This window comes from Desmodus rotundus, chromosome 12 (assembly GCF_022682495.2).
Source record: "Desmodus rotundus isolate HL8 chromosome 12, HLdesRot8A.1, whole genome shotgun sequence".
In the NCBI taxonomy this organism is placed as follows: domain Eukaryota; kingdom Metazoa; phylum Chordata; class Mammalia; order Chiroptera; family Phyllostomidae; genus Desmodus; species Desmodus rotundus.
The window spans coordinates 69673627-69701155 of NC_071398.1; the positions used below are offsets into that span (position 1 = coordinate 69673627).

Sequence of the window (27529 nt, forward strand, 5' to 3'; positions counted from 1 at the left end):
CCCCACTCCCCCCAAAAATACAACTCAGAAATTACACAGATGGCTAACTAAGGACTTTATTTTGAACAAAAATTAAAAATAAAAAATTGAGAGCTATTTCCCTGGATGTGGGGAAGGGATCAGGGCAAGGAATTTCCCATGGCTAGGCCAATACCCTCGTACTGGAGGGGCTCTGATAACCCTTCCTGGCCTCTGACCAGGAACCTTGGCAAGTACAGGGCCCTTTGACCGGGCCCACCCACCAAAGGGAACTCAGGGCAGGAGGAAGTCCCTGGGAGAGGATACACAGGCAGCAGCATGGCCAAAGGCGAACCACAGGATCAAGTCCTAAGTACCAAGAACCCACTCTTCCTTCCTGGGACCCAGAACAGATTAAGAAGATGGCCTGTAGAAAGAACCTTGGACCCTGGCGAGAATAAAGGTCCAGCATCCTCAGACTGATCACCTCTGCTCTCTGGAGGCAGTGAGTCCTGGTGTCTGTCAGGTGGTAATACTGACACTGCTGGGGCAGGGAAGCCCCAGCAAGTCTGGACCCCACAGCTGGCTCTCCCACCACCTGGCGAGCACCACTATCACCACATGATCCTTTGTATTTCTTGTCTTCCATTTCCCTTGGGGGGATGGATGGGTGGGCGGGTTTTCCTGGTTTGGAATTTCTCCCAGGGAGGGTCCCCTTATTGCCCCACCATTCTGGGGCCTGAGAAAGAGGGTGTCACATGATGCCATTGGTGAGGTACTGGAAGCCATCGTAGAGTTTGGTGGTGATAGACCGCATGCTGCCATCCACCATCTGCTCCACCAGCAGCTGGAGCTGCTCCTCAGTCATGCTCATGTGGAACCTCTCCTTGAGGTTGCGGATGGTGCTGGAGCCATGGAAGCAAGGAAGCTGGGAACCTGGGGGAGGCAGTGAGGGCAGAGGATCATGAGTGGGAAGGGGGGGAGGGGCAGTGTAACAGCCACAGCAAGTGTGCTAGAGAGATCCCTGAGCATGGGGATGTCATTCTGCTTGAGCAGAGAAGGGAGAACTGGTGGGAGGCCCTAACTCGAGCCCATCTTTGTCCCACACTCCTAAACCCCTCTAGGGGAGGGCTTGAGGGGAGGGCAGAGGGCCAACACCACATCTCCCCCAGTCACTACTGAGGGCCCAGAGGGAAGGCTGGAGGAGGTTCTAGGGAATGGGCCCTGAGCTGGGCACTTATCTGGTTGCAGGACTTTGCCTATGCTACATCTGACACTCACAGATGACCTGGGCCACTGTCATCATGGGGCCAGGCGAGGTTGTTCCTGAGAAACGGCGACAACCTGTGGGGTGAGGGCAGGGATGGGAGGAGGAGGAGGAGGAGGAGGAGGAGACTGGAAGCTTAGACTGGGTGTACACTGTAGCCTCAAGAAGGGGTGGGGTGGGGACAAGGGCCCAGAGGGCTGGGAGAGGAGGGACCTGGACAAAAGACTAAGATGACAAGGCAGTGAGGACATACATAGTACAGTGACAGTAAATAAAGATGACAGATGGAGGGGTGAGTATCAGGACAGGGAAGAGGCCTGAGGATAAGGCACTTGGAACTTGGAGGTCAAAGTGTGGCAAGGAGGAAAGTGGTGACTAGAAACACATGAGCTAGTCAAGAGCTGAGTGATGGGAAGAGACAGAAACTCAAGAGTTGGACAAGGGGTGGAGAGATGGGAAGGGACCAAGAGTCTGGAGATGGGACTGCTCTCTCCCTGAGTGTGCCTAGGAGGTAGTTTCTGGGGCCTCCGCCCGGCTACCCCCAGGACCGAGCTCTGTCAGGAGACATGTCCCAAAGGAGAAGTGGCACTGGATCAGAGCTGGAAAGCCTCTGGGAACCCCCGCCCACCCGAAGTCTTGAGGTGGAATGGACTGCTTGGAAATTCCATGCTGGGTACCACCCTATCCCCAGCCCCACCTTGCTGCATGATCTCCACAATCTGCACCACCTTGTCCATGTGTTTCCGAGCAGCAATCAACCCCTGCAGCATCAACATCTTGTAGTAGTTGAACATGTCACCATCCAGGCCGCCCATGACCTGGAAGGGGAGGAGAGCTGCGGGTATGAGGGGGCTCAGCATCCCACCAGGCAACCAGAACTACTCCTTCCATCCGGGCAAACTCGGGGAACCCCATTACTTCCCAACTCTCAGTAGGTAGGAAGCCTCCCAGGGTACCCAGCCTCACCCCAACTTACTGCCATTTCTGTTTTGTTCATCCCTAATTTGGGAGGAGCCTATCAACTCCCCCTCCTATGACTGAGAAAGAACACAGGGAAGCACCTCTCCTTCCTGACTCACGTCCACAAACTCTGTGGTCAGCTTAAAGGCTGACGTTTCAAAGCCCAGGTTTCGGGGTGAGCTGGACAGGATGAAGCCGAAGTCGATGTGGATGATATGGCCTTCTGCATCCAGAAGGATGTTCCCGTTGTGTCTGAGGAGGGGGCAGAAGAGAGGAAGAGGCAACACACTGGCCACACAACACCAGGCAGGGAATCCCCTGCTGTGTTTCCTACAGCCTGTAACTCCGGGTCCAACTTCCTAGGACCTAAAGCTAGCAGCAGAAACAGGGAATCAGAAAAGTAAACTGCTAACAAAGGCTGTGTGGTCTGAAATCACTATTACTGACAACTTCATAGTTTAATTATCCTAAATTTCCAAAAATTATAATTCTAGCACCCACATTGATCCCAATCTAGTAGAAAACCTGGAAGCAAGGGAAGAAGGCCGCTGAGGCTCCAGCCAGCTGTCAGAGAGGCCAAGCAATTGGCTCAGAGGAGGCCTCAGGTCAGAACTTGGTTACCTGTATTCTATCTGTGATTGCCATCAGCCCAAGCAGATCAGTGCTCCATCAGAAAGGAGCGGCAGGCAGGGAGGAGTTTCAATGTAAAATAATGTGGGGGTTCAAGAGTAAGTTTTAACTGTCTAGTAAAGTCCCCACAGTAAGAGATCTCAGGCTGCAATGACCACAGGCCAGCTGCAGGAAGAGGAGAGTTAAAGAAAGAGGAGTCAGGTCTTTGTGATTCTCACCTGAATGGCCCGCAGGAGGAGGAACCATTGCCCTGCTGAGCATGTAAGGCCTGGCCCCTCAGGATGACCCACCTCCTCAGTGCCTGTAGAGGCTTTGTTAGGCTCAGAGTTCAAGGTCTGAGGGCTACCTTCTCTGGGGTTGGTCTGACTGGACAAAAAAAGGCGGGGAAAGAGGAACCCAGTCCTACCTGAGTCCTTTCTACTCTGGGAAGCACTACAAATTTAGCCACAAAAGCACAATCTTGAGAGCCAGAAAGCTTCTAGGAGATGTCTTAGCTCAGTTCTCATTTTACAGGTGAGGGAACAGGCCCTGAGAGAAGTACTTAGTTGCCAAGGTCCCAAGGCCAGTGAGGGCAGTTTGTTTTCTTAACTGCTGGAGATAGTTGGGGACTCATTCTGAAGCAGTTTTTTTTTAATCCTCACCTGAGAGCATTTCTTCATTGCTTTTAGAGAGAGGGGAAGGGAGAGAATGAGGGGAAGAGAGGGAGGGAGGGGGGTACAGAGAAAGACATCAATGTATCTTACATCGATGAGTTGCCTCCTGCACACACCCCAACCTGGAACTGAGCCTGCAGCCCAGGTATGTGCCCTGACCAGGACTGGAAACGCAAGCTTTCTGAGCCACCCTCTGAGCCACCACTAAAGCAGTTAAAGAGATCTTAAACCTGCTTCCAGCTTGGAGCCCTGTGCCTTGTTACCAGTTCTTTCCACTGGCTGATTCCCTTCATGGCTTGACTGCATCTCTTCTTTTCTGAGTTATTATAAAAGGTTTCTTTGCTGCCTATTCCATGCCCCCTGCCCCCATGCTTTAAAGGATGGATTCTCACCTTCCAAACCCAGAGGCCTGACTAGCACCTGCTTCATTCGCTGTCACCCATTTTCTCAATCCTGTTGCTCAGCTCTAGGCTCTCTGGGCCCTGGATTCAAAATCCCAAATCTTAGGGACAGTATTAAGCTTGCAACCAAATTCCTTATAAATAACTACATTTCCCTTCAGCCTTCAAATGCAGAGACTCACTGGGTTCACCTGTGGGGCTGACCATGTGGAATGAGCGCAGGTTCTGAAAGCTCCCTGACCCTCATAAAACACCTGTCTGGCAGGGTTTTTAACTGGTTTCAACATAAGAATGTCAGCCTATGCCAGGCACTTAATAGAAGCTAGACTCCTGATAAGCTACTCTGTTAGCTAGCTCTTAATATGCCGCCATGTTACTGGGAGCTCTGGAAGCTCAGGCCACCGCATCTCTGCCTTCCCAGGGCAGCTGTTCTGTGCCCAGTGAGAGGCGTAACTCACAGGAGCATTCAGGATACTGACCCTGAGTCACTGTTTGGGTGAAATTATCTTTGTATGGTATATTGCTCCCCTATATGTGAAGCTGGGCCACATAAACATCATGTGATATTGGAAATGACAGCTCTGGGCAAAGCAATAAACACTTAAAAGTTTTGAAAATCATATGTTGGAATAGGAGGAAATTTCAGGGCTGGGAGTGCCAACTTTACATCCATCATGCCTATCATATTTACCTTCTCCTTTCTGTTCTCAGTCACTACCACCCTACCTAGGTCAGGGCTCATTACCTCCTGTTTTGTTGCTAAAGGCCTAACTATACCCAACCTCAGCCCCAGGGCCACAGGGTGCACTCACTAAACAGAGACTGGGTCATGTCATTTCTCCACCCACAAAATAAAACTCCTCAGCTTCATCATGCAGGCCCCTCTAATCTGGCCTCTACTTACCTGTCTAACATCACTGCCTACTATTCTCCTGTCAGCGGAGCCTAAGCTTTAATCACATTGACTTGTTCATCTGCCTGGTGCGTCCTTCCCCCAGCTTTCTCTGCTCTCATTCTCCTACATCCCTCAAGAGCCTACTTGCTCAAACCCTTACTTCTCCCATAAGTCCTTCATTTCTTTGCCCCCATTACCCTAGTACTTGTCTGTCTCCTTGGCTTAATGGCACATGAACACGTCTGTCTCTGCTTAAAACACGATGCTTGTTTCATCTTTTACATCTTGGCAATGGAAGGTGGTGATGAGTATATGAGAACTACACATGAAGGGACAGAGAGAACCCTGGAAAAAAGGGTAAGATGAGGGGCAGGAATTTACCTACCTGTCCTTGACTTGTAGCAGGTAGCAGACCAAGCAGTAGCCAGCACAACTTTGCACGAAATTACGCTGGGCACTGAGGAATGCCTCAGTCGTGTAACTGCCATGCTCCTGCAGGAAGTAATCAAGCAAGGAGAGCTGTGACTGTTTCTTCACCTGGTGGATGGACACAGCGTTGACCACTGGTTCAATCATGCCACTGTCAGCCGAAATCACAAGAATCTTGTATGGCTTGATCCACAGGGGTACTCGTTCCTGTTCCCAAATGGACTGTGAGGAGACAAAGAAGCATTGGCACCGTCATCTTTCATTCGAGTTTGGGGAAGAGGCTAAAATCCCCCTCTGTCCCCTGGACAGTTCCCAGCTTTGGTGGCCTTGGATTCTAGGCCATCAACTGAGTAAAACCCACTGAGGACCAGGGAGTTTTTAAAGGAAGTCCAGGGCCTGATAAGACTCAGGGAACTGTGTGGCAAAAGGCATCCTGTAGGTAGAAAGCCCCCAAAGGCAGGGAGAACAGGATCACACAAGCAGCGAGAGTGGGAGCTGTTAATCCAAGTTCAAAGAATAGGGAAAAGACAGAAAAGGATTTAAGTCCACAAAAAGCTTCTCTAGAAAATGAAGATATTTATATACAGAATAGGTGAAACTGCTGGCAGGTGACCAACCCAGAGGCTTAGGGGATTGACATCTCAGCGTACTGCAACCCACTTACGAATAACAGATGGGAGTTTTAATCAATTATTTAAATTGTTTTTGAAAATACTGAGGTGACATTGGTTAATACAATTGATAGATTTCTGGTATAAAATACATCATCTGTATATTGCATTATGTGTTCATCACCCAAAGTCAATTTTTCCTTAGGTCACAATTTATCCCTTTACCCTCTTCTACCTTCCTCTACCCACCTCTTCCTGGTAATCACCATACTGTTGTCTGCGGTTAAGACTTTTCAGAGTGGCTGCAAATCACAAAAAGGCCACAAGAGGTCGCTGTGGAACTGTTCTTGTGGCCGTAATTTCTGGGGACATAACTGGGTATGGGGTATGAGCTGCAGCTTAATCTGTACCCAGTTTAGACCTGGGCTGGAAGCTGGTCCTCAGTAGAGCTCTCTGCAGAGCAACCTGTGTAGGTCACCTCTGGTGGGCTGCAGCTGGGCTGAGTTCCCCTTCTTTCTCCCTCCCTTTTTCTTTTTCTTTTTTTAAGAATCTTTAGCTCGGCTGGTGGAGCTCAGTGGATTGAGCGCAGGCCTGTGAACCAAAGGGTTACTGGTTTGATTCCCAATCAGGGCACATGCCTGGGTTGCGGGCCAGGTGCCCAGTTGGGGATGTGCAAGAGGCAACAACACATTGATGTTTCTCTCTCCCTCTCTTTCTCCTTCCCTTCTCTCTCTCTAAAAATAAATAAATAAAATCTTTAAAGAAAAGAATCTTTAGAAAATTTATTTGAATTTTTCAAAATTTTATTTATGTATTAAAATTTTTTTTTACTGTGTTTTTTCCATTTTTTTACTGTTTTTTCCATTACCATTTAGTCCCTTTATACCTCCTCCCCCCTTTCCCTTTTCTACCTGTAGTTGCTTCAACACCTGGAAGGCCAGCAGTTCCTGCCGAAGATCATCCCCACACTTGACAATGACTGACAGAAGCCGCCAATTGGGGAGATGGCCATAGGGGGAGCCCTCTCTGATCCGCCTGTATAGAGAGAAGCAAAAGGTGTCAAAGGATGACGCCAAGGTGAGGACAGAGACACAGATCCTACCAAAAATCCAAATCAAACTCCCCAAAAGGCAGGGACTCTTGGTCTGCCTGGGAGCCTGACGGACAATGGGAAGGTGCTGTGAGTACCTGCAGTTGCCTCCAAGCTTTGAGAGGGCTGGAGACTTTGCCCACCCCCCACTCTCCAACTCACCGCACTTTCTCCTGCCAGGGCTCTTTGAGAGCAACTGCAGAAGGGTCTTCTGGGTCTCGTTTGAAGGCTGTGGGTGTGTGAGCCAGCTGCTCCGAAAGGCGTCGTCTAGTAGGGAGAAAATATCATTTGCTTGGAGGAGTTACCCCAGAGCCTAATGTCCCTGTCTATGGCAGCATTTCCTGTACTGTTTCTTTGACTCTAGGCACACGCAGATAGAACCTGGGCTGAGGGACGCATGGAAGGACACATACCACCGATACCTTTTTGCTAAGCTGGTGATTTGGAATGTTAAAATGCAGATCACCAGGCCCTCCTCATTCCTCTACCAAGATTCTGGTTCAGAACAACTATGGCTCCAGCATCTGCAGTTTCAACAAGGTCTCCTCTCTTCCCTCGATTCTGACATGTGCAGTCCTCAGGCCGACTCTGAGATACGCTGCTCTAATTTCTCCCTCTGGTGTTTTCATCCCTTTGGATTCCCTTTAACAGTTTCTTTCTGGAGCAGCCCAGCAATTTCTCTACCTGCACCCTCACTGCCTCAAGTTTGGTGGCCTCAGGACAAGAACAGAGTATGGAGAGAGAAAAGGGAAAGACACAGGCTGACAGAATGGAAGAGGACAAAGAGAGAGGCAGAGCCTTAAAGAGGGATGAAAAACGAGGGGCAGTGTTGTCTGGCCATACCGGATGTCCCCTGCTGCAATGAACACAGGCTCCTTGCTCTCTTGGCTGGTGATGCTGTCCACGGAGAACTGGGAGATGTTGTCACAGCTGTTAGTGTGCACTTCAGGGAGCTGCAGAGAGCAGGGGATGGCAGGTCAGAAGCACTAGGCACAGGTCTTTCTCCCTGCACCTCCTCTGCAGATGTCCCTGTGTGTTTGCCGTCTGCCTGTCACGATCATCCCTCGCTTCCTGACTCTGCTCCAAAAGGCCTCCCCTGGTTGCACACCATCCTGATCACTTAGGCCCAAAACTGTGTAGGCGCCCACATAGGCCCTACAGAGGTGTTTCTCAAAGTGTGAACTACCTGCACCAGGAATATCTGGAATGCTGCTAAAACCAGATTCCCGTATGGCACAATGAATCTGGATTAGAATTACTGGGAATGGGTCTGGAAGTCTGAATTTTTAACAGTTGTCTAGAGGACTCCCAGCACACTCAAGTGTGCAAACCACTGCTGTGACCATCACAGAAAGTGGAACTTTCAGTCTTATACTGAGAGCTCCCCAAGGCTAGGGATGCATCCTCTCTTAGGGTCCAGAACAGACTCTCTCCAGACTAGGGTCCATGACTATTCTTCAATCTAATCTCCCCTTCTCCCTCTAACTATCAAGTCCCTTTTTTCCTCCTTCCTTTGTTCTAGAGCATTTCTCCTCAACTGCATTTATCACTTATCACACACTGCCTTTTTGTATATGGTATACATTTTTTTTTCCTTATATGTCTGTGTCCAATTTCCCCAAGTGGACTGTAAGCTCAAGGACAGAGTCTCTTTTTTCATAAAGTGAGATCTGGTTGCATCACGGCCCTACATAAAATCCTGCTCTGGCTCTCCACAACCCCCGAACAAAGTCCAAGTTTCTTTCCGCAGCTTACGGGACCCTGCCTCCAGTCTGGCCCATGCCGGCCTCTCCAGCCTCAGGTTACCACTGTATACCACACATCATACATTCAGTTCCTAAGATGAGCCAAGTTCTCTCATCTTCCAGTCTTTGCAAAAGCTATCCCCTGTGCCTGGAATACTCTGTCTAGCTAATTCGTACCCATCTTCAGGTCTCATCTGACGTATTACTTCCTCCAGGAAATCTTTTGGGGGTGTATCCAACCCCAAGTCTGGAATAAGTGTTACCCTCCACCATCAGGTGCTCCCATAATTCCTCATTCTCTCCAGCATAACCTAGATCACAGCAAACTACAACTACCTGCTGACTAGTCTTCTATTAGGTCAGAAACTCCTTGCAGGCAGGGGCCTGGTTTTGTTTACCAGCACTCGGGGCTGGCACAAAAAAAGCCTTCCATAAATAGTTCTTCGATGAATGAATGAATATATAACTTACCATTCTCTGCTTTCCTAAGACAACTTCATATAGCAGGTGTTCAAGAATTTATTTATTTATTTATTTATTTATTTATTTATTTATTTAGGGGGGGTGGGACAGGAAAGAGGGAGAGAAACATTGATGTGCAAGAGAAACATTGGTCAGTTGCTTCTTGCACACCCCAAATTGGGGACCTGGCCCACAACCCAGGCATGTGCCCTGATTGGGAATCAACAAGCAACCTTTCAGTCTGTAAGCCAGCACTCAGTCCACTGAGCCACACCAGCCAGGGCTTGATAAATTTCTTGATTAAATTTATCTCAGTCTCTCAGCTTAGAAGTTCCTCCTTACATTTAATTTGCATCCCTCCTGCAGGAAAATAAGCTCTACCTGAATCTACTCCAGAATAGGGCTGTTCAGAGCTTTGCCCTTTCATGCCCAATACTACCTACACCTCTCATTTGGACTCTTGCCTCAGCCTGCCTCAGGGTGTGTTTTCTTGTCTGAAATATACTGGAAGCTCCTGGAGAATAGGTGTTTTGCCCATTATTACCTCCTTGAGCTCCCTCACCTCCACCTGCAGCTCGCCTATGTCGTCCACTGACCAGGCCTCATCATCGTTGTCATAGTTGGGCACAGTGCTGAAGCTGCCTGCCCGCTGCTCATGGGTGATACCGCATTCAGGCAGGTTCTCTACGGACCGTGTGCTTCGGATTCGGTTCTCAGGGATCCGGGCAGGGACACTGGTGGTGTCGAAGTTTTCACATTCAAGGACTTCCACATAGATCAGGTAGGGAGCCTGGGGGAAAGTGAGAACAGTATTTGCAGTTCACCTGCACCACTGTCTCTCAAATCTCAACTCTGTTAACGCAGCTCTTCCTGCTGCCCACTCCTAGCTTCAACCCTCAACCATCTGTTCCAACACTATGAATGCCGTATTTAGAGCAGGAGCTTGTCCTATGAACACCTATATAAAGAATTCGGGTGAAAGAGTGCACCCAAGTCTTCAAAATGGTTCAGCTGAGCTTCAAAATATAAAAATGATGCATTTGGGCAAAACCACTCCAAATTACCAATTATAACCCATATGAGAGGCATGGGAGCCTCTGGGAATTTGTCCTAAAGACAAAAAGACTGGGAAAAAGCTGGGCACTGTTCCAGGCAGGGCTCTGATCTTCAATACTTCAAAGAAAAATCTGAACCATTAATACTCATTCCAACCAGCACTAAATTTAGCTAATTCTCTCCAATATGAATGGGGCATAATTCTCTCCTCCTTGCCCATTCTGTTCAGAAAAAGTATTAGAAACAGCAGATTTCTCTATTCTCATGTTGCCATACCTGAAAAGCCTATGAGTTATAGAGGGCTGCGGAAGAGCAACCAAAAGGACTGTAAGGAGGGGTGGAGAGTGACTCTCTCCTGAGATGTGGCAAGAAGTGAGCTGGAAAGATCAGGCCTCTTTGGTACAGAAAAACAAAGCCCAAGACAGGGAATAAGAAGGCCCTCAGAATCACAGAAGCACCAAGGTAGAGTCAAGGTGGACATGTGCACCCAAACCATGAAAGAGTCTAGGATGCTGGTGGAACATCTTTGGGCACAGACACAAAACCTAGACAACCATGGAGTACAGCCCACCTACCTTGTCCTTGGAATTGAGGACAACAGCCTGTGTGTGGGGCACACGGACCACGTGGTGGTCAAAGCCAGCAGTGGGCAGCCAGACTCGGGCAGGGAGCTTATGGTTGAGCAAGGAGAGCTCTGAGATCAGCCGCTGTGTTTTCTGCTCCTTGGTGGGGAGCGTGGCCAACCGCTTGCCGATTGCCATCAGGGACTTGATGAATTCTCGCTCAGGAGCCAGTCTGACAGGCTATAGGGAGTTGGGGTTAAGTAAAAGATGATGAAGAAACCATAGCAAAAAATGGCCCACCCATTCAATCATTCCGGCCATGCAGGCCAGGGATCCCAGTGTCTGGAGAACTCTAGGGAAGGAGCTGCCATTTAGCCCTAGTAGGAGATCCTACCCCACCCCTGGCAAATTGAATTGGGAAAAGGTAGAAGAGCCAGCACATTCCTTCTCCACAGGCTGTTTATTGAGGGTAAAAGAGTGTGTGAATCCAGGTCACTGGGATGTACCCCTCTTCTCCTAGACTTGAATTCCTCAGGAAATGTCCCAGGGCTTCAAGATGGGTGGGAGGACACTATCTGGAGGGCCTTGGAGAGAAGAGCTCCTTACAGCTGAAGGGCTTCACCCATCTTGAGAACGGGGGTATCACTTTCCCCACCTGGATCCTTGGGCTGGGGCTCTGCCAGGGCCCATGAGGCTAGGGAGGGGGGCTCTGAGTCAGTATTTCCCCTTTCAAGGGAGGACTCACTCCATTCAAATGACCTGTGTTGATTTACATGGCACCTCCTGCCCCCCACCCACCCCATGATCTCTCACCAGAAGTCAGTGCACATGCAGGGGATGAGAAGAGGACGAACAGACTTAGGATTACTGAGGGAATGATCAGTGGGGAAAGGAAAAGCAGATGGAGGAAGGCTGGTATTTGGGATTACTAAGGGAATGATCGATGGGGAAATGGAGGAAGGCTGGTGTGGGCAAGTGGGTGGGGAAAGTAATAGCTCCTTTCACTAGACATTGGCCCTGAAGGCCTGTCTCTTTCGGTGATTCCTCCTTGCGTCCTTTCTCCCTACCTCTCAGGACTAGGGTCCCCATATTTACTCCCTGTTGAGCTTGGCTCCTCATGCCAGGCACTTCAGTCATTCCCAGGGCAGAGTCAGTCTGGGGTATGAGATGGGGATGAAGGAGAAGATGGACTCAGCTGGCCTGAAGAGGGGCTCTTTTCCCTAAGTCCTTCTACCACCAGGAGCATCTGATCAAGATAGCCACCCAGCTCCACATCCCATCTCCCCTCAGGTACATAAGAACAGTGTCTCCTCCATTCACAGAAACAGCATTTCACTCACCAGGCTTTTCTCTCCCTCTCTGTGTGTCTTGCTTAGTTTCCTGACTGAGAATTTCTACCCTCACTCCCTCAAACTGCAAAAAAGAGCTTCTTTTGAAAGCTGGGTAGTACCAGGCCTACCTCTGCATGTGTGCAGAGCCAGGTTCAAAGGAACAGCTAATCAGCAGCCTCTACCCCACAGCGGGCTGGCTCGGGGCCCCACACAATAATGAAATAGGGTGTCTGAATCAGTCACGAATGCTTTTGGGAGGCAGAGTTGAAAAGAGATGCAGGAAGACAATAGAACTAGGCTTTTGTGGTCCCTGGAAATATCCCAGGGGCCGAACAGAGAAAGAGAAAGAAAGAAAGGAAGAGGACTCACTTCTTCATTCATCCTGATCCCCTAATCCATCCACTCAGGTGGCAAACAGTCACTGTCCCAAGGATCCTCCACCCCAACCAATTCACAGTCATCTCAGATTAGAAAAGGCAGCATTCCTTCCCATCTTCAAATCAGCATTTGGGTGGGGGGCCCCTAAGTTATGTGAGCATGTTGGAAATGTGACCCCAGGCCTCCAGAGATGGGCTCTGCCACATGGGAGGAGGTAGGAATCATGATTGAAAGGGGATCAGCACAGAACAGGGAAAACGGATTGGGAAGACAAATCAAAAATAAAATGTAAAAAAAAAAAAAAAAAAATCATCCAAACTCCCAGAGGGTCCAGCATTTCCTCTCACGTCTCTGCCCAGCAACAAGGTCTGAGACCCTATGGAACCAGAGGGTCGGGGGTTAGTCCAGAGGCAACAAGAAAGGAGAATGATGATTAAGGAACATCCTGGGCAGGGAGCTGGGAAAGGGAAGAACTCAGACCTGGAAGAAATGTGGTTGAAGTTAAAAAGAAAATGGGCTGTGGGGAGGTAAAACTTTCCTTCAGGCCAAATCCTGTTTGCTTTTGAAATCAGCTTACCCAGCATAGGGCCTGGCTTTTAGAAAATACTGAATAAATATTTGATGGTCTGATGGCAGAAGCCATGGGGAAAGGGTCTTGGGTGGGAGAAACTGGATCCTGGGGGTGCTCTCTGCCAAGCAGTTCTTGGCATCAACCCAGGGGTGAATTCTACCTCTCTCCCAGCTGTTTGCTCTAGAGACCCAGGAGCTGGGGACTGAAACACACCGCATCCCAGCTGTCCCTGGGAAAAGGACCAACTGAGCCCCACTGAGCCTGGGCTCAGGGCACTGGCGACAGGCAGGGGACTCCCCCAGGTCTGGGAGGCCTGGGAGGCCTGGAAGGGAGAAGCTGATCTCCCAGGAAAAAAAGGCACCTTTTAACTCCAACCTTGGCCTGGGGACGGAGAGGAAATGCGGCCATGGGGGGAGCCTGCCACCCAGTCCCAGCCTGGCCCCACTTACGGAACTGAATGAATTATCAATACTCTCGGTGCTGGAGGAGAGCTCCTGGGAAAGGGCCAGAGGGCAAAGGGAGAAGGAGGGGGCAGGGAGGGAGGGGAGAGAGACAAAGGCAAAGAATTTAGGTCCAACTTGGATCATATCTGCTTCTCTTGTGTAGCTCTACCTTTTTGCTTCAATGAAAGAAAGTCGACCCAGAAACGCCACTTGCCCAGATTTTCAACACTGTGGAAGGTGCTGGAAGGCTAGCTCAGGCCTTGAGGTCAGAAGGGTTGAAGAGACAGTGGCCTGTTTTTCACTTTCTTCCCTTCTATTCTCGCAAGAATCTTGCTTCTAGGACAAAATCCTAAAGATGGGACCCTTAGGGAGGTAGTAACTGCTCTCAGCCAAATGAGAGACCATTTGGAGAGAGACCTATCTCCATTCTCCATGGAGACCACCACAGAGAGACCAAATGTAACAAGCTGTATGTCCCCCATATTGGAAACTCTGTTCCCCCAGCTTCTTTGAAGTGTCAAGGAGGAAGCCCAAGAGCTATACTTTCAGTGCCAGGTATATCTCCACACTAATCAGCCTCATCACCACCCTGGGAAGTCTCATTCCAACCTTGACTCCTGGCAAGGGGTACCACAGACCCCAAAGCATGAAATCTCTGGGCTAGATGCTGTTGGAGTAAAGAACGAATACCTTTCCTATCTACCAACCCACCCCGCCCCCCAGGCCTCCTATCAGACCATTTCACATGACAATTACTGTTTTTGGCCCTAAGTTGGGAGCTGGGTCCTAGCTGATTCCATCTGAGAAAGGTGGGCAGCTGAGCAGCGGCTGTCCTAGTTTCATACCTGGGGGGTTATCTAAACCTCACCCATTCCTGTGTCTTACAGGGGTCCGAGAGCAAAATAGGGGAAAGGGCCAGTGGTCAAACTCATCCAGTGGTTCTGCTGCAGCTTGTGCACAGGCCCATCCTGCATTCTGTGCAACAAACTCTCCCAGAGCAGGGAGAAGGGGTAATACCTATGCATGAACCTGCAGTAGGGAAGGGAACTGGACTTAAGAAACAAAAGTTCTGGGAGCTCTCAGGGCAGGAGGGCAGTGGTCACTGAGGTTCTACTCTGCCATTAGCATTTCAAGCATCTGCTTAATTCAATCTCACGGTATAAGTTCTTTTCTGGCTGGAGGTCCTATAGTCAGGCCCCTCCCTGAAGAATCTCAGGAGAGAGGCACTTGGAGGGAGAAGCCATGCCAAACACTCCCAAGGCAACAACTCTTCTGCTTTGGGTGGAAGTGGAGGTGGAGGGAGAAGTAAGACGGTGAGGATACCAGTGTCTATCATGACTTAGTGGTTCAGTTTCTATCCATGAGCTAGTGGGGAAAGGAAGAGTAGGCAAGATACTGGCTCCCTGAGCAACACTCCAGCTGATTCTCTCACAGACAGGTCCTGTCTGACTCATTAACAATCTTGGGGGAGGGGAGGTGTGTCATGACCAGCTCCTCTCTTCTCTGTAGGCTTGAGTCACTCATAGTGAGTCAGCTCCAAGGAGAAAAGCTGAGGCCAAGATGCTGATAGCACACCATATCGGGCTGGAAAGCTCACTGGGGCTTCCAGTGTGACATGCAGCAGATTTCTCTGTACAAAGGTTGCAGTCCTGAAAAGACAAAGCTGATCCACTGGAGTGTCATTATGTGGGGCAGGACCTGTGCACCGCCCCTCCCCTGCGACGCCAAATGATTTACCACTGAATTACAAATGGAAAGGGAAATTGCCTGAGCATAGCTCCCTGACTAGGCTGATTGTAGGGGAGAGTATAAAGGATTCCTCATTTAAAGAAAATAACAGCCTCTCTGAGATCTGGGCAGAGCTCTGCAAGGAGACTGCAGGCAGGAAGAGACCTGTACAAGCAGCCTCTCCGCTGGGCCTCACCCTCCAGAGCACCTCTACAGGTGGCCGGAGTACAGGATTAAACTCAGAACCCACAGGGAGAGCAAGGGATGGGGAGCAGAGAGTCAGGTCTCCTTCTAGCCTCTCCTAGAGTCTCTGCTCAGACCTTAAATAAATTACGTGCTTGGTGTTAGTAGGCTAACACCAATCTTCCTCATATGCAGGAAACAACTCTTCAAGAGTCACAAACTCCACGAAAAAACTGCTATAACTAATAAATTCAGTAAAGTTTCAGGGTACAAAATCAACTCACAAACTAAAACAGTGCACTAGATAAGGGGTACCCATATTACCTTATAGGTTCCTGGAGAAGGGACAGCATTTCAGCTTCCATCCTCCACTGCCTCTAACACAGGGCTTTATACACCGTGTAAGCGCAATACTATTTGTTGAGTGAATAAATGTTGCATGATAGGGGAGGAGAAGTAGTAGTAGTATTGGTATTGAGAGATGTATCCTCAAAATGACAAAGGGGTGTGGAGAGACCTCTGTGCTGCAGATTACAATGCTTAGACTCCTAGTGATATTCATGTTGACTCTCTCTCACTTTTGATCTCACATTTCCTGAGGAGCCACAGTGGATTCAGGTGTCTTATTCTGCCAGCATCAGATAACCTAAGAGCCTGGCGATGTAGTATCTCCTTCCTTTCCTGGATCCAGTGTCCCACGGTAAAGAAGCCAGGTTGGGAAGAATGGCAGCTAGAGGCCACCCTAGAGGACTCAGGCATGCACAAAATACGTGCATCTCAGTGTGTCAGCCATAATCCCACCTGGGCAGGGGTTAGACGGGGCCAAGGATCAGCACAGAATAAGAAGAGCCCTGAAGCTTCACCCTTTCTGGTGCTAAGATGAAGACACAAAATACATACAGAGAAAAGGCAGGCCTGACAAGAAACACCGGGGATTCACTTCCAACTGCCTCACATTCACGCTTCAGACTTGACCCCAAAAGGAAGAGCTCCCAAAACCTTCATGACCTTAGTCCCTCCAGATCTGGATGATTCTTCTTGCTCTGCAACAACCTCCCTTCACAACCTTGGGCTTCCCTGTCAAGCACAACCAGAAATGAAAATCATCCTTTTTGGTTCTGAGGACAGCTGAGCTCTGCCTGTGCATGGATGCAGAAGCCTAGATGGCTAAGGCCTAGGCTGTTCTTCCCCAAATGAACTCTGACAGCTGAGAACCTGGGAAAGTAGATAATGAGAAATAACCAAGATGGATCAGCTGAATGATTAGGAGCACCAGCTGTGACGTGAGGCCTACTGTGACATTCTCTAGTGGAGATGTTAGACAAACCAACTAACTTCGCTAAGCCTTTGCTCAATGGTAAAATAAACCTGTCCGTTAGGGTTGTTGGGAGCATTGAATGTAAAGTACTTGACACAATGCACATAATAAGTGCTTGATGAATGTTAGCTCTTTTAGCCTATTATTAAATTATCACAATAAAATACAGAATTTCCAGAGAAAGCAGCCTCTGTAGTTTCTTTCCGTCCTGCCTTTTCCCTTCCCTAGTCACTCTTTCTTCTAGATGAAAGAAGTCCCACTGTATCAAAAACGTGGGTGGATTATGTGCCCCACAGAGGCAGATGCCAGCACCATAGCTATATGCATTTACCAACAAGCACATATTCCTTGTTCTTTTCTCCCTTTGTTCCTAAGCTGGGCTGGCAGCCAGGACGGGAGCCAGGCTGGTGGTGAGCCAGAGGCAGGGGAGCTGGCGGGGACTGGGGCACCACTGCCTGGCTAGGACACCAGGTCACTGACATTTGGTTGTCACCTGGGCAACTTCCTCTATCTGTCCAGATGTGGAATGGAAGGTGGGTATAATCTACTGACGTGCTTATCTCCTTGCTCTGTGGAATCTAAATGGATATTACCAAATATCCATCTCTTCTTTCTAGATACTGGGTATGTCCAAGATTTACTCTATACCAAGTCTGCTTCCCACTTTCCTTTGTGCTTCTCCTAAATGATTTGGGAAAGATCCACATCTCTTTCCCCTGAGGAAGTGTAGGTAGGAGGAATTCTGCAGATGTCTCGGTGATAAGGAATGAAACTTACCCTTATGAAAACAAAAAGAAGGATCTTCAGGCAGTGGGGCGGGGTGGGGGAGATTATGAGGAGGAGTGGTCAGGAGAATGAAGCTGAGGTTCTATTTAACATCTCCCTTCCCCCAGCACACAAAATTCACACATATAGTTCCTTCTCCTCTCCATGGTTGCTACTGAGAGGTTCCGGTAGATATCCCAGGTTTCAAGTTGGGGTGGGGAGGGTCTCTGCCACAGTTCTCAGTAAGGAGTTAATGGAATGGCTGTGCAGTTTAGCAAAATCGTTGGACAGAGTCAGGTGTATCAGCCTTGCTATTAGCTATTTGACCTCAGACAAGTCACTTTATCTCTCTGGGTCTCTGAGTTTTTCCTTTGTAAAATGAGGCAGCTGGAATATATGAATTCTAAGGTTTTTTTCCATTCTTACATTTCATGCTTTTATCAGTGAAATGAAACAGAGGGAAGAAGAGAAAAGGACAGAGTGAACCTATGTCAGACATCCTGTCTCCATGCCACCTTGCCCCTCCCAGGGATTTTACCTCATCCTCATTCTCCACTTTGGGGTTGCTGGCTGTTCGTTTCAGGTTGCTGCTGAGACTTATACTGGCAGTGGCATCTGACTTAGAGCGCTGGTGAGTCCTTTTAGAGGGAGACAGCCCTGTGTCAGGGGCTGGACTCAAGGAGGGCAGCTCCCTCTTTCGGTGAGCTGGCTTCAGCTCATCTGAGAGGATCAGCTTCCGTAGCTTGGTCCCACGGGAGTGTCGTTGAGTGGAAATGTGCATGTCTGAAGAGTAGGCCCCAAGCAACAGAGCACACTGGAGGGAAAAATTAATGCTCTGGCGGCAACGGTGGACTATGTAGGGCTTGATGGCATCACCCACATCCTCATCCATGTGGATGTACATATTAAGCAACTGGGGCAGATAGAAGTCCACATCCTCATTGCGAAAGTAGAAGAGCCGGTTGCCAATGTAGGCTTGCACTCCAGGCTCCTTGGAGTTATACAGGTATGAGATGGCCATGGAGATGTCAAACAGTTTTGACTCAAACAGCCTCAGCAGCCAAGATTGTTTGGCTGAGTTGTTCTGCCGCCGCCTTCTTGCTCCCTTGGCTGTGCCTGAGACCACAGTGGCTCCCATCTCATCTTCCTCCTCTCTTATCTGGGCAGGAGGATCGTCCAGGCAGCGGATCTCACTGTCCACACCATCCCCATTGACCAACTCCAGTGGAGTGCCTCTGCTAGAGATGGCCACGCCTCCATGCAAAAGCTTGACCTTCTCCAGCACCTCCTGGCAGGCCTTTTGGGCCACCTCAGGGTCAATTACTGATAGCTCCCCGACCCCCTCTGTGATGACGCTTAGCAAGGAGCCCCCATTATTTCCTGGTGGACCAGGAGTGGGCTCAGAAGTTGGCTTCAGAGGGGCAGGCTCCACTACTGTGTCTCCCATGGCCACAGCCAGACTTCAAGCTTCCAAGCTATAGGAGAGAGGAGAGAAAAAGGAAGAGAAAAGGAGACACAGACACATACGGGTTAGTGGTGCCATCCTCAGGTCTTCCCTTTGCCATGAAACCTTCCCAGGCACCTCCTCTCTTTTTGTCTTCCTGGATTCCTTCAAGAACAGATGAAAAGTCACCCCCTGCCAAGCAGCTTTCCCTGACCACCTCCACTTCTGATCACTGCTTTCCTCTTCATTCCTTCTGCACTCAGTTAGTCAGCTTAGGCTCTGTTCCTAACCTGTATTTGCAAAGTGTTATTTTACATGTGTTTATATAGGTTTACAAATTCTTCAGCTCCACTGACAAGCAATTCCAGTCTTACTCCCTTGTCCCTAACTCTTCAAATGTTTACTATCTTTGTGCTCTTCCCATGTCTCCCTTTAAATGCCTGCCAATAACCTTTTTCTTTTCCTCTTTAAACTGTAGTTCTGTGCTCATATAACACTCCATACACAGGTCCTGAGCATCTCACCTTTATCCAGTAGTAAAGTCTTAATGTATTTTTCTAGTTACAGGTATGTTTTAACCTTCCCTTTTAGACCCAAAGTTCCCAAGGAATAAGGGAGAGCAAATACCAGGCCAGGCGTCACTTAGAAATAAATAGCTCTAAAATAACCATCATCAAGTCTGAAGATATGCCATTTGTCTGACTTCATGATGTCATTTCCTCTTTTTCCAGTACTGTGGCAGCTAAAGTATAGTGGAAAGAGTCATGAACTTGGAGTCAAATAGGCTGGGGTTCAAAATTCTGCCATTATGAGATATATAAACTTATGCAAGTCACGTATGTTCTGAGTTTCAGTTTCCTTGACGGCAAAAATGGGAAAAACCTACTACTTCTCATTGTTGCCATGCAGAATGAATAACTTCATGCACGTAAAAGTATGAGCACAGTCCCTCGCACACGTAGTACTTAGTAAGTGCTAGTTGAATACTAATTACTGAAAAGGTTAGTAAACAGTGTGTGTGCCTGTGTGTGTGTGCGCACACATACACTGTTTATTATAAGGGAAGTGAATTATAGTTACCTCGTTGTTTGAAAGTCTTCTAAAACATTTATGGCAGCCCTCTGCTATCCAAACACTACTTTACCCTTGAACATACACACATTCTAAGAATGCGAGGGACTGTGAGAAGGTAAGAAATCAGCTGGAACTCATGGGTGTAGAATATCTAAAGAACAGGGGGAACAGGAATCACTAACTAAGAATCCCTCTCTGGAGGGACTCTTGGAAGGAAATTCAATGAGAGAACACTGCTAACAAAAGCCACTGCCTTCCTAGAACAATCATCCAGAGTCCCACCAGATCCAGACCAGGAGAGTCAGTGCTGAACAGAAAGAAATTTCCAAAGAAAGAACAGGGAGAGGCACATTGTTAATGTCAGATCAACCCAGCTCCAGAATCTGGCTGTGGTCAGCAGTGGGCTCAGAGGCCTCCTCACAAAAATGCAGACATAGTGAATCTAAGACATGCTTAAGAGTGTGGGCAAAAGGAAGGCAGTGGCTACTGTAGAGCTGGAATGCAGGTAATTTCCAACTAAGAGTGACATCACCTTTGCCCTTAGTGAACCTGGGTGCATATACTTTGGATAGGTGGAAGGAGGCCCAGATACAGATTCGTTAGTCACTCTGGAAAGCCCCATTTTCCACTGCTACCTTTCCAGGGCCTCTTGCTGCACCTCTGAAATGTTAAGAGTCAAAGTTACTTTCATCTGCCTGTCTCCCAGCTGTCAGCATTAAACTCTTGCAGGAAGGCAGATGTGGAACTCTTCTGTTTTCAGAGACCACCAAAAAAGGCTACTTCAGTTTCTCCTTCTCCCAACTATGTCAAGCAAGAAGTTCATCCCTGAATTTAATATCCCTGATACAGTTTGAGTTTGCTGTCATTAAAAAAAATGTGGCAACTCTTTCACTATACTCTCTCCCCAAATTATGCAGTGCCCTCTGAGCAGTAGAACCAGCATGGCTGCCTGCGTGAATCTGTTTCTACTCGCACCTATGGGTTGCACAGGAATAATAAGAAGAAAGCTTTAATCATTCCCTGCCACACCTCGGTAGTGTATTCTGTACCAGGGGTCATTCTAATTAAACTGGGACCACCACCTTTTAGGTCTACTTAAAAACCCACATGACAGCCTCAATGGGTTTTATGCAAACAACTCTTTTTTTTTCTCTCAGTCTCCCTATGCCTGGCACATCTTTCCCTTCTTCTCTACTCCAGAGACTTTCAAGTCACCAAACGCTCATAAAGTCCACTTCTCAAAACTTCCAAGGAAAATGAAATTCAGATATTCTCCCACATACAGTGTCTCAGACTTCACTGGAAATGCAGCAGCTGTCTGCCCCAACTGATCACAGTGGGGATTATTATTGGCACCAGGAAGGGAGGTGAGAATAACATCATTTCTTTCACCCTATGGCTCAGCTAGGAATCCCACATCACAGTATTTAGGGGGGCTTTCCCACTGAATAGCTACTCCACTTGGCAGCCTTTATTACCCAGGGAACCAGATGATGTCAAGAGGTGCATGAAAATCAGACTTCTCTCCTACAGAGGCAGCTCTGTCACTAAACACTGCCAAACTGGAGCTGGGCCTCCCTCCTGTCCTCTCTGAGTCTCAGGAAATGCCTGTATCTGAAGCAAGACATGGGAGGAAGGAGGTATTGAAGGGAATTTAGATTGTTTTGGCAATTTAGACAATAAAAAATAGGAAATGGAGTCTCTAAAACCTAAATCCAGATATGGTCCTCAATATCAATTCATTCACTTTCAAATACGAAGAAAACATAGCTCTGATAAGTAACCATTCTCAAGAAAATGAAAGGACTAGAAAGTGAAAGGAAAAAGGAAGAAACAGGTCCTGCATTCAATACCCTTCAACTTGTAAGTCAAAGAATAAGAAAAAAGTGAAAGCCCTGGCTGGCATAACTCAGTGGATTGAGTGCTGGCCTATGAATCAAAGGGTCATTGGTTTGATTCCCAGTCAGGGACCATGTGTGGGTTGTGGGCCAAGTGCCCGGAGGTGGATGTGTGACAGGCAACCACATATTGATGTTTTTCTCCCTTTCTCCCTCCCTTCCCCTCTAAAAAATAAATAAATAAAATCTTTAAAAAAAAGTGAAAGAAGAAAATCCAAACCTTTTATATCAAACGACTCCTATGGCTCTCAATAACATTCAGACAACTGAGTCTCCATATTTCACACTAGGAGCTTAATTTGGCCTTCTAGTGAGACTGCAAGAGAATCAAAGAACTAACTTCTTAGTTCAAGGTTTACCTGATCCTGTCCTAGTGCAGCAGCTGGCTTCTAGGAAAGAGGGGTGAAAATGCTGACAACTGACTGGGTTCCACAGCCATGTGTGGGCAATGTTGGGAATCCCCATTTGAGCATCAGGGGGTTGCTCAGAGCAGAGCAACAGCTGTAGAGGACAGAGGGGTTTACAGGCATGTGTTCTGTATTATTGAGCATTTAAGTAAATGTCTCCAGAGGACTCTGGGGGGAGGGCATGTTATCACTTAACCTGGCTTTCCGCTTCTCTTCACCTCAAAGGAGTCTAGGCAAACAACCCTCCACTGGCCTCCCTTAAAGGACTTACTGCTCTGGTCTCTGCTAGGACACGGTGGTAAACAGCCCTGAATCAATCCTCTGACCCAGTTCATCACCATTCCCTTCTTCAAATCTTTTTCCATGGACTAGATAAATATGGATTGGCTTAGACCAATCCACATGTTCTTACATGTTCCTGTATTTTCATAGAATGGCCTTTAAGAGATCGTCTGATTTAGTGCTCTGCCACCAAGCAGATAGATGAGCTCAATTTTCCTTCTCCTTTTAAAAGATCCCTTTGAGATGGATCATATGAGTTGGAAAAAGGGAAGCTGAGCCAATATCTTCATCATCCTACAAGGTGAGTAGTTAAGAAAGACTTAAAAATTAAAGGAAAATAAGGGAGGTTCAAATATGTTATTTAAGGTTTCCTGTAGAAATGAAAATGACATAATCATATGAACAAATTGTATAAATCCTCCAAGCTAAGTCCTCTTTGTAACAATTAATAAACCAAGAAATCAGAGACACAAGCATTTTATCTAAAGCTATAGTGATAACTTTCAGAAGTAAACACTGAGCTAATTAAGAGGTTAAATCTAAAGGAGTCAAATGAATGAAAAGGGAGTGCTGATTTTCATCATAAACTCTTATGTACCATTGGATTTGTTACCAACTACTCATATACCTTTAATAATGATTTTTAAAAAGTCACTCTTCAAGAGAGACTCCCCATCACCCTAGGCTACCTGTTCTGCTGTTAAGAAGTTCCTTTTCATGTTTTAAGGTCTAATTCAAATCCTGCTTCAAGGAGGTCTCAGCTCATCTTTCCCCCTTGACCTCAATGGTAGAGATGGAAATTGAGTACTACTTTTTCCTTGTACAACAGAAACACAGGGCTGAGCAGTCAAGCAGGCTGAAGCCCTACTAGGAACCAGGTAAATGGTTACCCAAAACCCTAAGGGGAGTTGGCATCAGGAGAGAGGGCATTCTCAAGCTAGGAGCAGGAGGGTAGGGAAGGCAGTGGTCTTGGGATAGTTAAATCAATATTGAATCAGGCTGAGAACTCTCTGTGCAGTGCCATGGAACTAGTATATGCAGATTCTAGCCAGACAGCCCAAGCCAGCTCTGGGAGCCTCTGCGGAAAAAGACAGACAACAAAAACAGCAACCTGTACACTTACCTCTCTGAACTGATCCTCCCTGCAGCAAGCCCCAAATGCACTTCTACTAGGTCCTCTCTTATCTCATACCAATTACTGAAAGTTTCCTCCCAAAGTTCTTCCCCAAATCAAAGAATCTCAATTTGCTGCTTTGGATAGTGTTCAGTAAACATGTTCTCATGCAGTGTGGACCCAGCTCTGAGAAGGAAGCAGGGAAACTAGGGAAACATGATTTCTCTTTGGGAGTGCTTCCAAGGAGTAAAGCTGCTCCTAAAAAGGGGGATTACGAGTAGACTGCACTCTGGCTAACAAGGAAAGTCAAGGGAGAATGTGACAACGTAGCATGATTCCGTTCTAACAGGGCTAGCCTAGCATCAGAAGATGAATGGAACTTCACGTGCCCTCTTTGCTATCACAGGCCGAGAGAGAGACATGGCATGCAAGTGGGCAACTAGTTTCAAATCACTCCGATTCTGTTTTCCAGGTAGCTTCCTCAAAGGTTTTGCCCACAGACACACTTTCCACCTATGGGCTCTGGAGTTATGGATCAAGTACAAGAGGAACAGCACAGCAACTTCATGCGGTGGGGGAGAAAAGCAAGGGATATGAAAGCAGAAGCTCGTCTTTCAAACTGATTTACTCTCATGGTTGTAGACTAGACCAAGGGAAAATTCTCTGGAGAGCTAAACCAGTACTAATAAATACCTTTTGTCTGAGAGACCCAGAATGTTTCATAAACAAATAAACCGAGTCTAAGTTTTTCCCCCACTTCATATCCTGCTATTAGCCTATTACTGCACTGATGCCTATAGAGTGGGCCATTTTCTCAAAAAGGTCCACTCTAGAGGTCAAGGGAGGAAGTTACACGCTGAACTCAGAAGTACTAACTCTGAATGGACAAGTTCTTTCCATTGTCTTGTGCTCCTTTTCCCAGGTACCCCCCAGCCCCACCCCAGTCCTAAGCCCCTGTGGAATCTACCAAAACTGTTCCAGTAAGTCACAGGCAGCAAACTGATTCCTCTTGGATCTGGGCAGGGGTGGGAGGACATTCTACTCTGCGATCCCTTTAAGACAAGCCTGAAATTATATAACCCAAAGCAAAATTTCTCACAACCTCAGTCAGTTTCCATGCAGGACTGTTCATCCCTCCTAGTGGCTGATCCTGAGTAGTCAACAAAGTGTAATCTGATAGGGACTTCTTCAAAACTTCCTCCATCGTTCAGAAACACCCTTACGTACAGAAACGCCTGAGTGAGACAGCTGAGGCTCCCTCTCCTCCCAAAACATTTTCTTCTTAGTTCAAGGTTTACCTGATCCTGAAATAAGCAGTATGTGGAGATAAACAGTATGAGAGAGAACACACAAAGAACACAGGCAAAACAGAATCAAGTGCCATAAGGATCAGCAAAATCCTTGACGCTCAAGGGAGAAGGCGTCAAAGTTGGAAATACTGAATGGGAAGGGGCGCTGTCAGACCTCTCTTCCACAGGAATATGCCTCCAAAGATTGGAGGATTAAGGAGAGGCAAGGGAAGCTAAATAAAGTTACATTGATCATAAAACATTCCAGAGAATGGTAAGGGTTAAGGTTAAAGAACACAAATGATACTTTGGGAATGACGATGAGATCCCTTAAGGACAGGGGAATAGGCAATTCTTGGAAGCCAAGAGCTGGGTGGGGGGCGGTGAGGTAATGGAATCAGAAGAAGCAGAGGAAGAGAGGGCCACAATCTTTAGCTCAGGGAAATGGTAAGCCAGTGCTGGGGTTGCACAGAGACATCGGAGGAAAGGGGGATAATACGAAAAGAGATAAAAGCGGAGGCCAAGGGAAAGGTTTGGGACAGGAAGACATGCAGGGAGGAAAGACAAACAAGGATGGACATTATAAGAGGCAACCTGATGTGGAAAGAGTTCATGATTTAGAGACAAAATAATTCGGGACGGAGGCAGCAGGGATAAGAGTAAGGGAGGGGGGAACCCCTGGGGCAGAGGGAGGAGCTAAACAGAAGAGGAAGCCAAAAATCAGAGAAGTACCCCAGGCTTGGTTGGAAAGGGTGGAGAAGGAACCCGGGGTGCAGCTACCACCGGGAGGGCAGTTTTGTAGTCGAACCCAGGTGTGGGGGCGGGGGAAGGCTGTGCGGGACAGGGTGGGAGAAGGGCCTCTACAACACAGGGCAAGGGGGGGGGCTCATGGGGTAGGAGTCACTTACCTTCGGGGGACCCCCGCGGAGGGGGTGAGGGCGGTCGGGGTCGGGCTGCCGACACCCCCGCCTCAGCAGCAGCGGCCGCTCCTGGGTTCCATTGGCCGCCTGCGCTTCCCTGACAGCGGCCGCGGCGGCTGCACCAGGCCCCGGCTGCGGGGCTGCCCTCGGCGCCGCCTGAAGGGGCCTTCGCGCTGCCTCAAGTTCGACCGGGCTACACAACCTCCTCTTCCTCCCTCCGCACAACCAAGATCCCCCCCCAAAAAATATCCCCAGCAGAGCTTGACTGTTCTAAGTCCAAGACTTTTTTCTTGGGATATGCTTTCCTGCTTCTCCGACGCTCAGGACCCTACCGATCCCATAGTAATCCAATGAGTCCAGTGAGCTGCCTGGAACATGCCTGTTTAGAAATAGAAAAGGGGGCGGGGGACAGATGTTTGGAAGCTGGAGAGGGAGGAGAGGACGAGGGGAAGAGTCTACCGGTGGAAGGAGGGGCTGATCTTTGGGAGGCGTACCTAAGAGGTCGAATTTGCCAGGTTTAGGGAGCCGAAAGGGAAGTAAATTTTGCTGGATAAGGTGGCAGGGGCTCCAGGCCTAGAGCAAAGAGCGGCAGGTGGGCGTGGGTACCTTGTTAGAGGAGGAGCGCACTTATTGCGTACTTCCATAAGTACATGCAAATTATATGTAAATACGTCCTTTTGAGTTAGCAAGTTACAGTAATTGCAATCAGTGGCTTTACCCCCTCGCCTATTCCACACGTCTCCGTTAGTAAATCAGGCTGTGGAACGGACACGGGGGCTCTGTGGGGAGAAGAGAAAGAGAGAGGGTGGGCGGGGAAGATAGTCACCCTCAGTCCCCCTTTTCCTATTCATATTAAAGGACGAAGTCCAGATTATCGCTTCGGGAATCGACCGGTCCCAGAGCGTAAATTTTTCACCTTCAGTGTCGCGGCTCGAGGCCGCGGTTCTGCCTCTGTTGTGGCCACTTGCCTGGGTAGCCTTTGGCCTCCAGCCTCCGGACGTCAATTCCTCTAGAGAGGGGACGGACAGGGCCAGTTTGGGAGAGGTGAGTGAAATGACAAAGGCTTGGGGCGGGGCTTGCTAGTGCTGGGGTTGCACAGAGACATTGGAGGAAAGGGGGATAATGTGAAAAGGGATAAAAGCGGAGGCCAAGGGAAAGGTTTGGAACAGAGGACACGCAGGAAGGAAAGACAGACAAGGATGGACATTATAAGAGGCAACCTGATGTGGGGGGACACGACAACCCTTCCTCCCAAACAAAACCATGTAAAACTAAACTAATAAACAAAAGCATGCCCTGCAGGACCTCTGTTGTTGGTTTTGTTCATGCGCCAGCATTTTTATTGATTGGGAGCCCTCTCCATCAGAACCTCTGTCCCAACCATTATAGGCCCTTACTTGTTTTACAGGGAGGCTAGTTATTTGAGCCCTGATCTTGGATGCCCCCTTCCATCCCACTTATAGGCGGTTTGATTTGGGATTACTGATTTAACCTCCTTTTTCTGAGGTTTCTGTCTGCAAAGTGAATTCAGGAATATTAACGCTTTCCAGGGTTTTGTATTAAAAGAGTACAGATTATATAGTAATATAGTACTATATAGTACTATATTACTATTATTGGGACAATAATATAGAGTAGATGAAAGAAAAGAGGGTCACTGTCTC

The 27529-nt window shown here is 48.1% G+C and overlaps 1 protein-coding gene across 7 annotated transcripts; it reads right to left on the minus strand.

Annotated features, from left to right (window-relative positions):
* Nucleotides 1-38: 38 nt before the first annotated feature.
* PI4KB (phosphatidylinositol 4-kinase beta) lies at nucleotides 39-26471 on the minus strand. Of its 7 annotated transcripts, none has more exons than XM_053914644.1 (13): nucleotides 26360-26471; nucleotides 25854-26244; nucleotides 17976-18912; nucleotides 13450-13494; nucleotides 10733-10960; nucleotides 9664-9891; nucleotides 7738-7847; nucleotides 7057-7161; nucleotides 6716-6839; nucleotides 5150-5415; nucleotides 2287-2437; nucleotides 1923-2043; nucleotides 39-894 (listed from the first exon to the last, which is right to left on the minus strand). In XM_053914644.1, exons 3-13 carry the CDS (start codon nucleotides 18882-18884, stop codon nucleotides 713-715), a joined length of 2469 nt encoding a protein of 822 aa, XP_053770619.1. In that variant the 5' UTR covers nucleotides 18885-18912; nucleotides 25854-26244; nucleotides 26360-26471; the 3' UTR covers nucleotides 39-712. The 7 variants fall into 7 exon arrangements, with proteins under 7 accessions (XP_053770619.1, XP_053770620.1, XP_053770621.1 ...); XM_053914645.2 differs by having other exon boundaries at nucleotides 2305-2437; nucleotides 26360-26469; XM_053914646.2 differs by lacking the exon at nucleotides 13450-13494 and having other exon boundaries at nucleotides 26360-26470.
* Between the last annotated feature and the right edge of the window lie 1058 nt (nucleotides 26472-27529).

Coding starts and splice junctions, on each gene's coding strand:
- PI4KB (XM_053914644.1), bottom strand. CDS start 18,884: ATGGGAGACACAGTAGTGGAGCCTGCCCCTCTGAAGCCAACTTCTGAG. Junction 6,840..7,056: donor CCCTGGCAGGAGAAAGTGCG/GTGAGTTGGAGA, acceptor CTCTCTATACAG/GCGGATCAGAGAGGGCTCCC. Junction 895..1,922: donor TGTGGAGATCATGCAGCAAG/GTGGGGCTGGGG, acceptor TGCCTCCCCCAG/GTTCCCAGCTTCCTTGCTTC.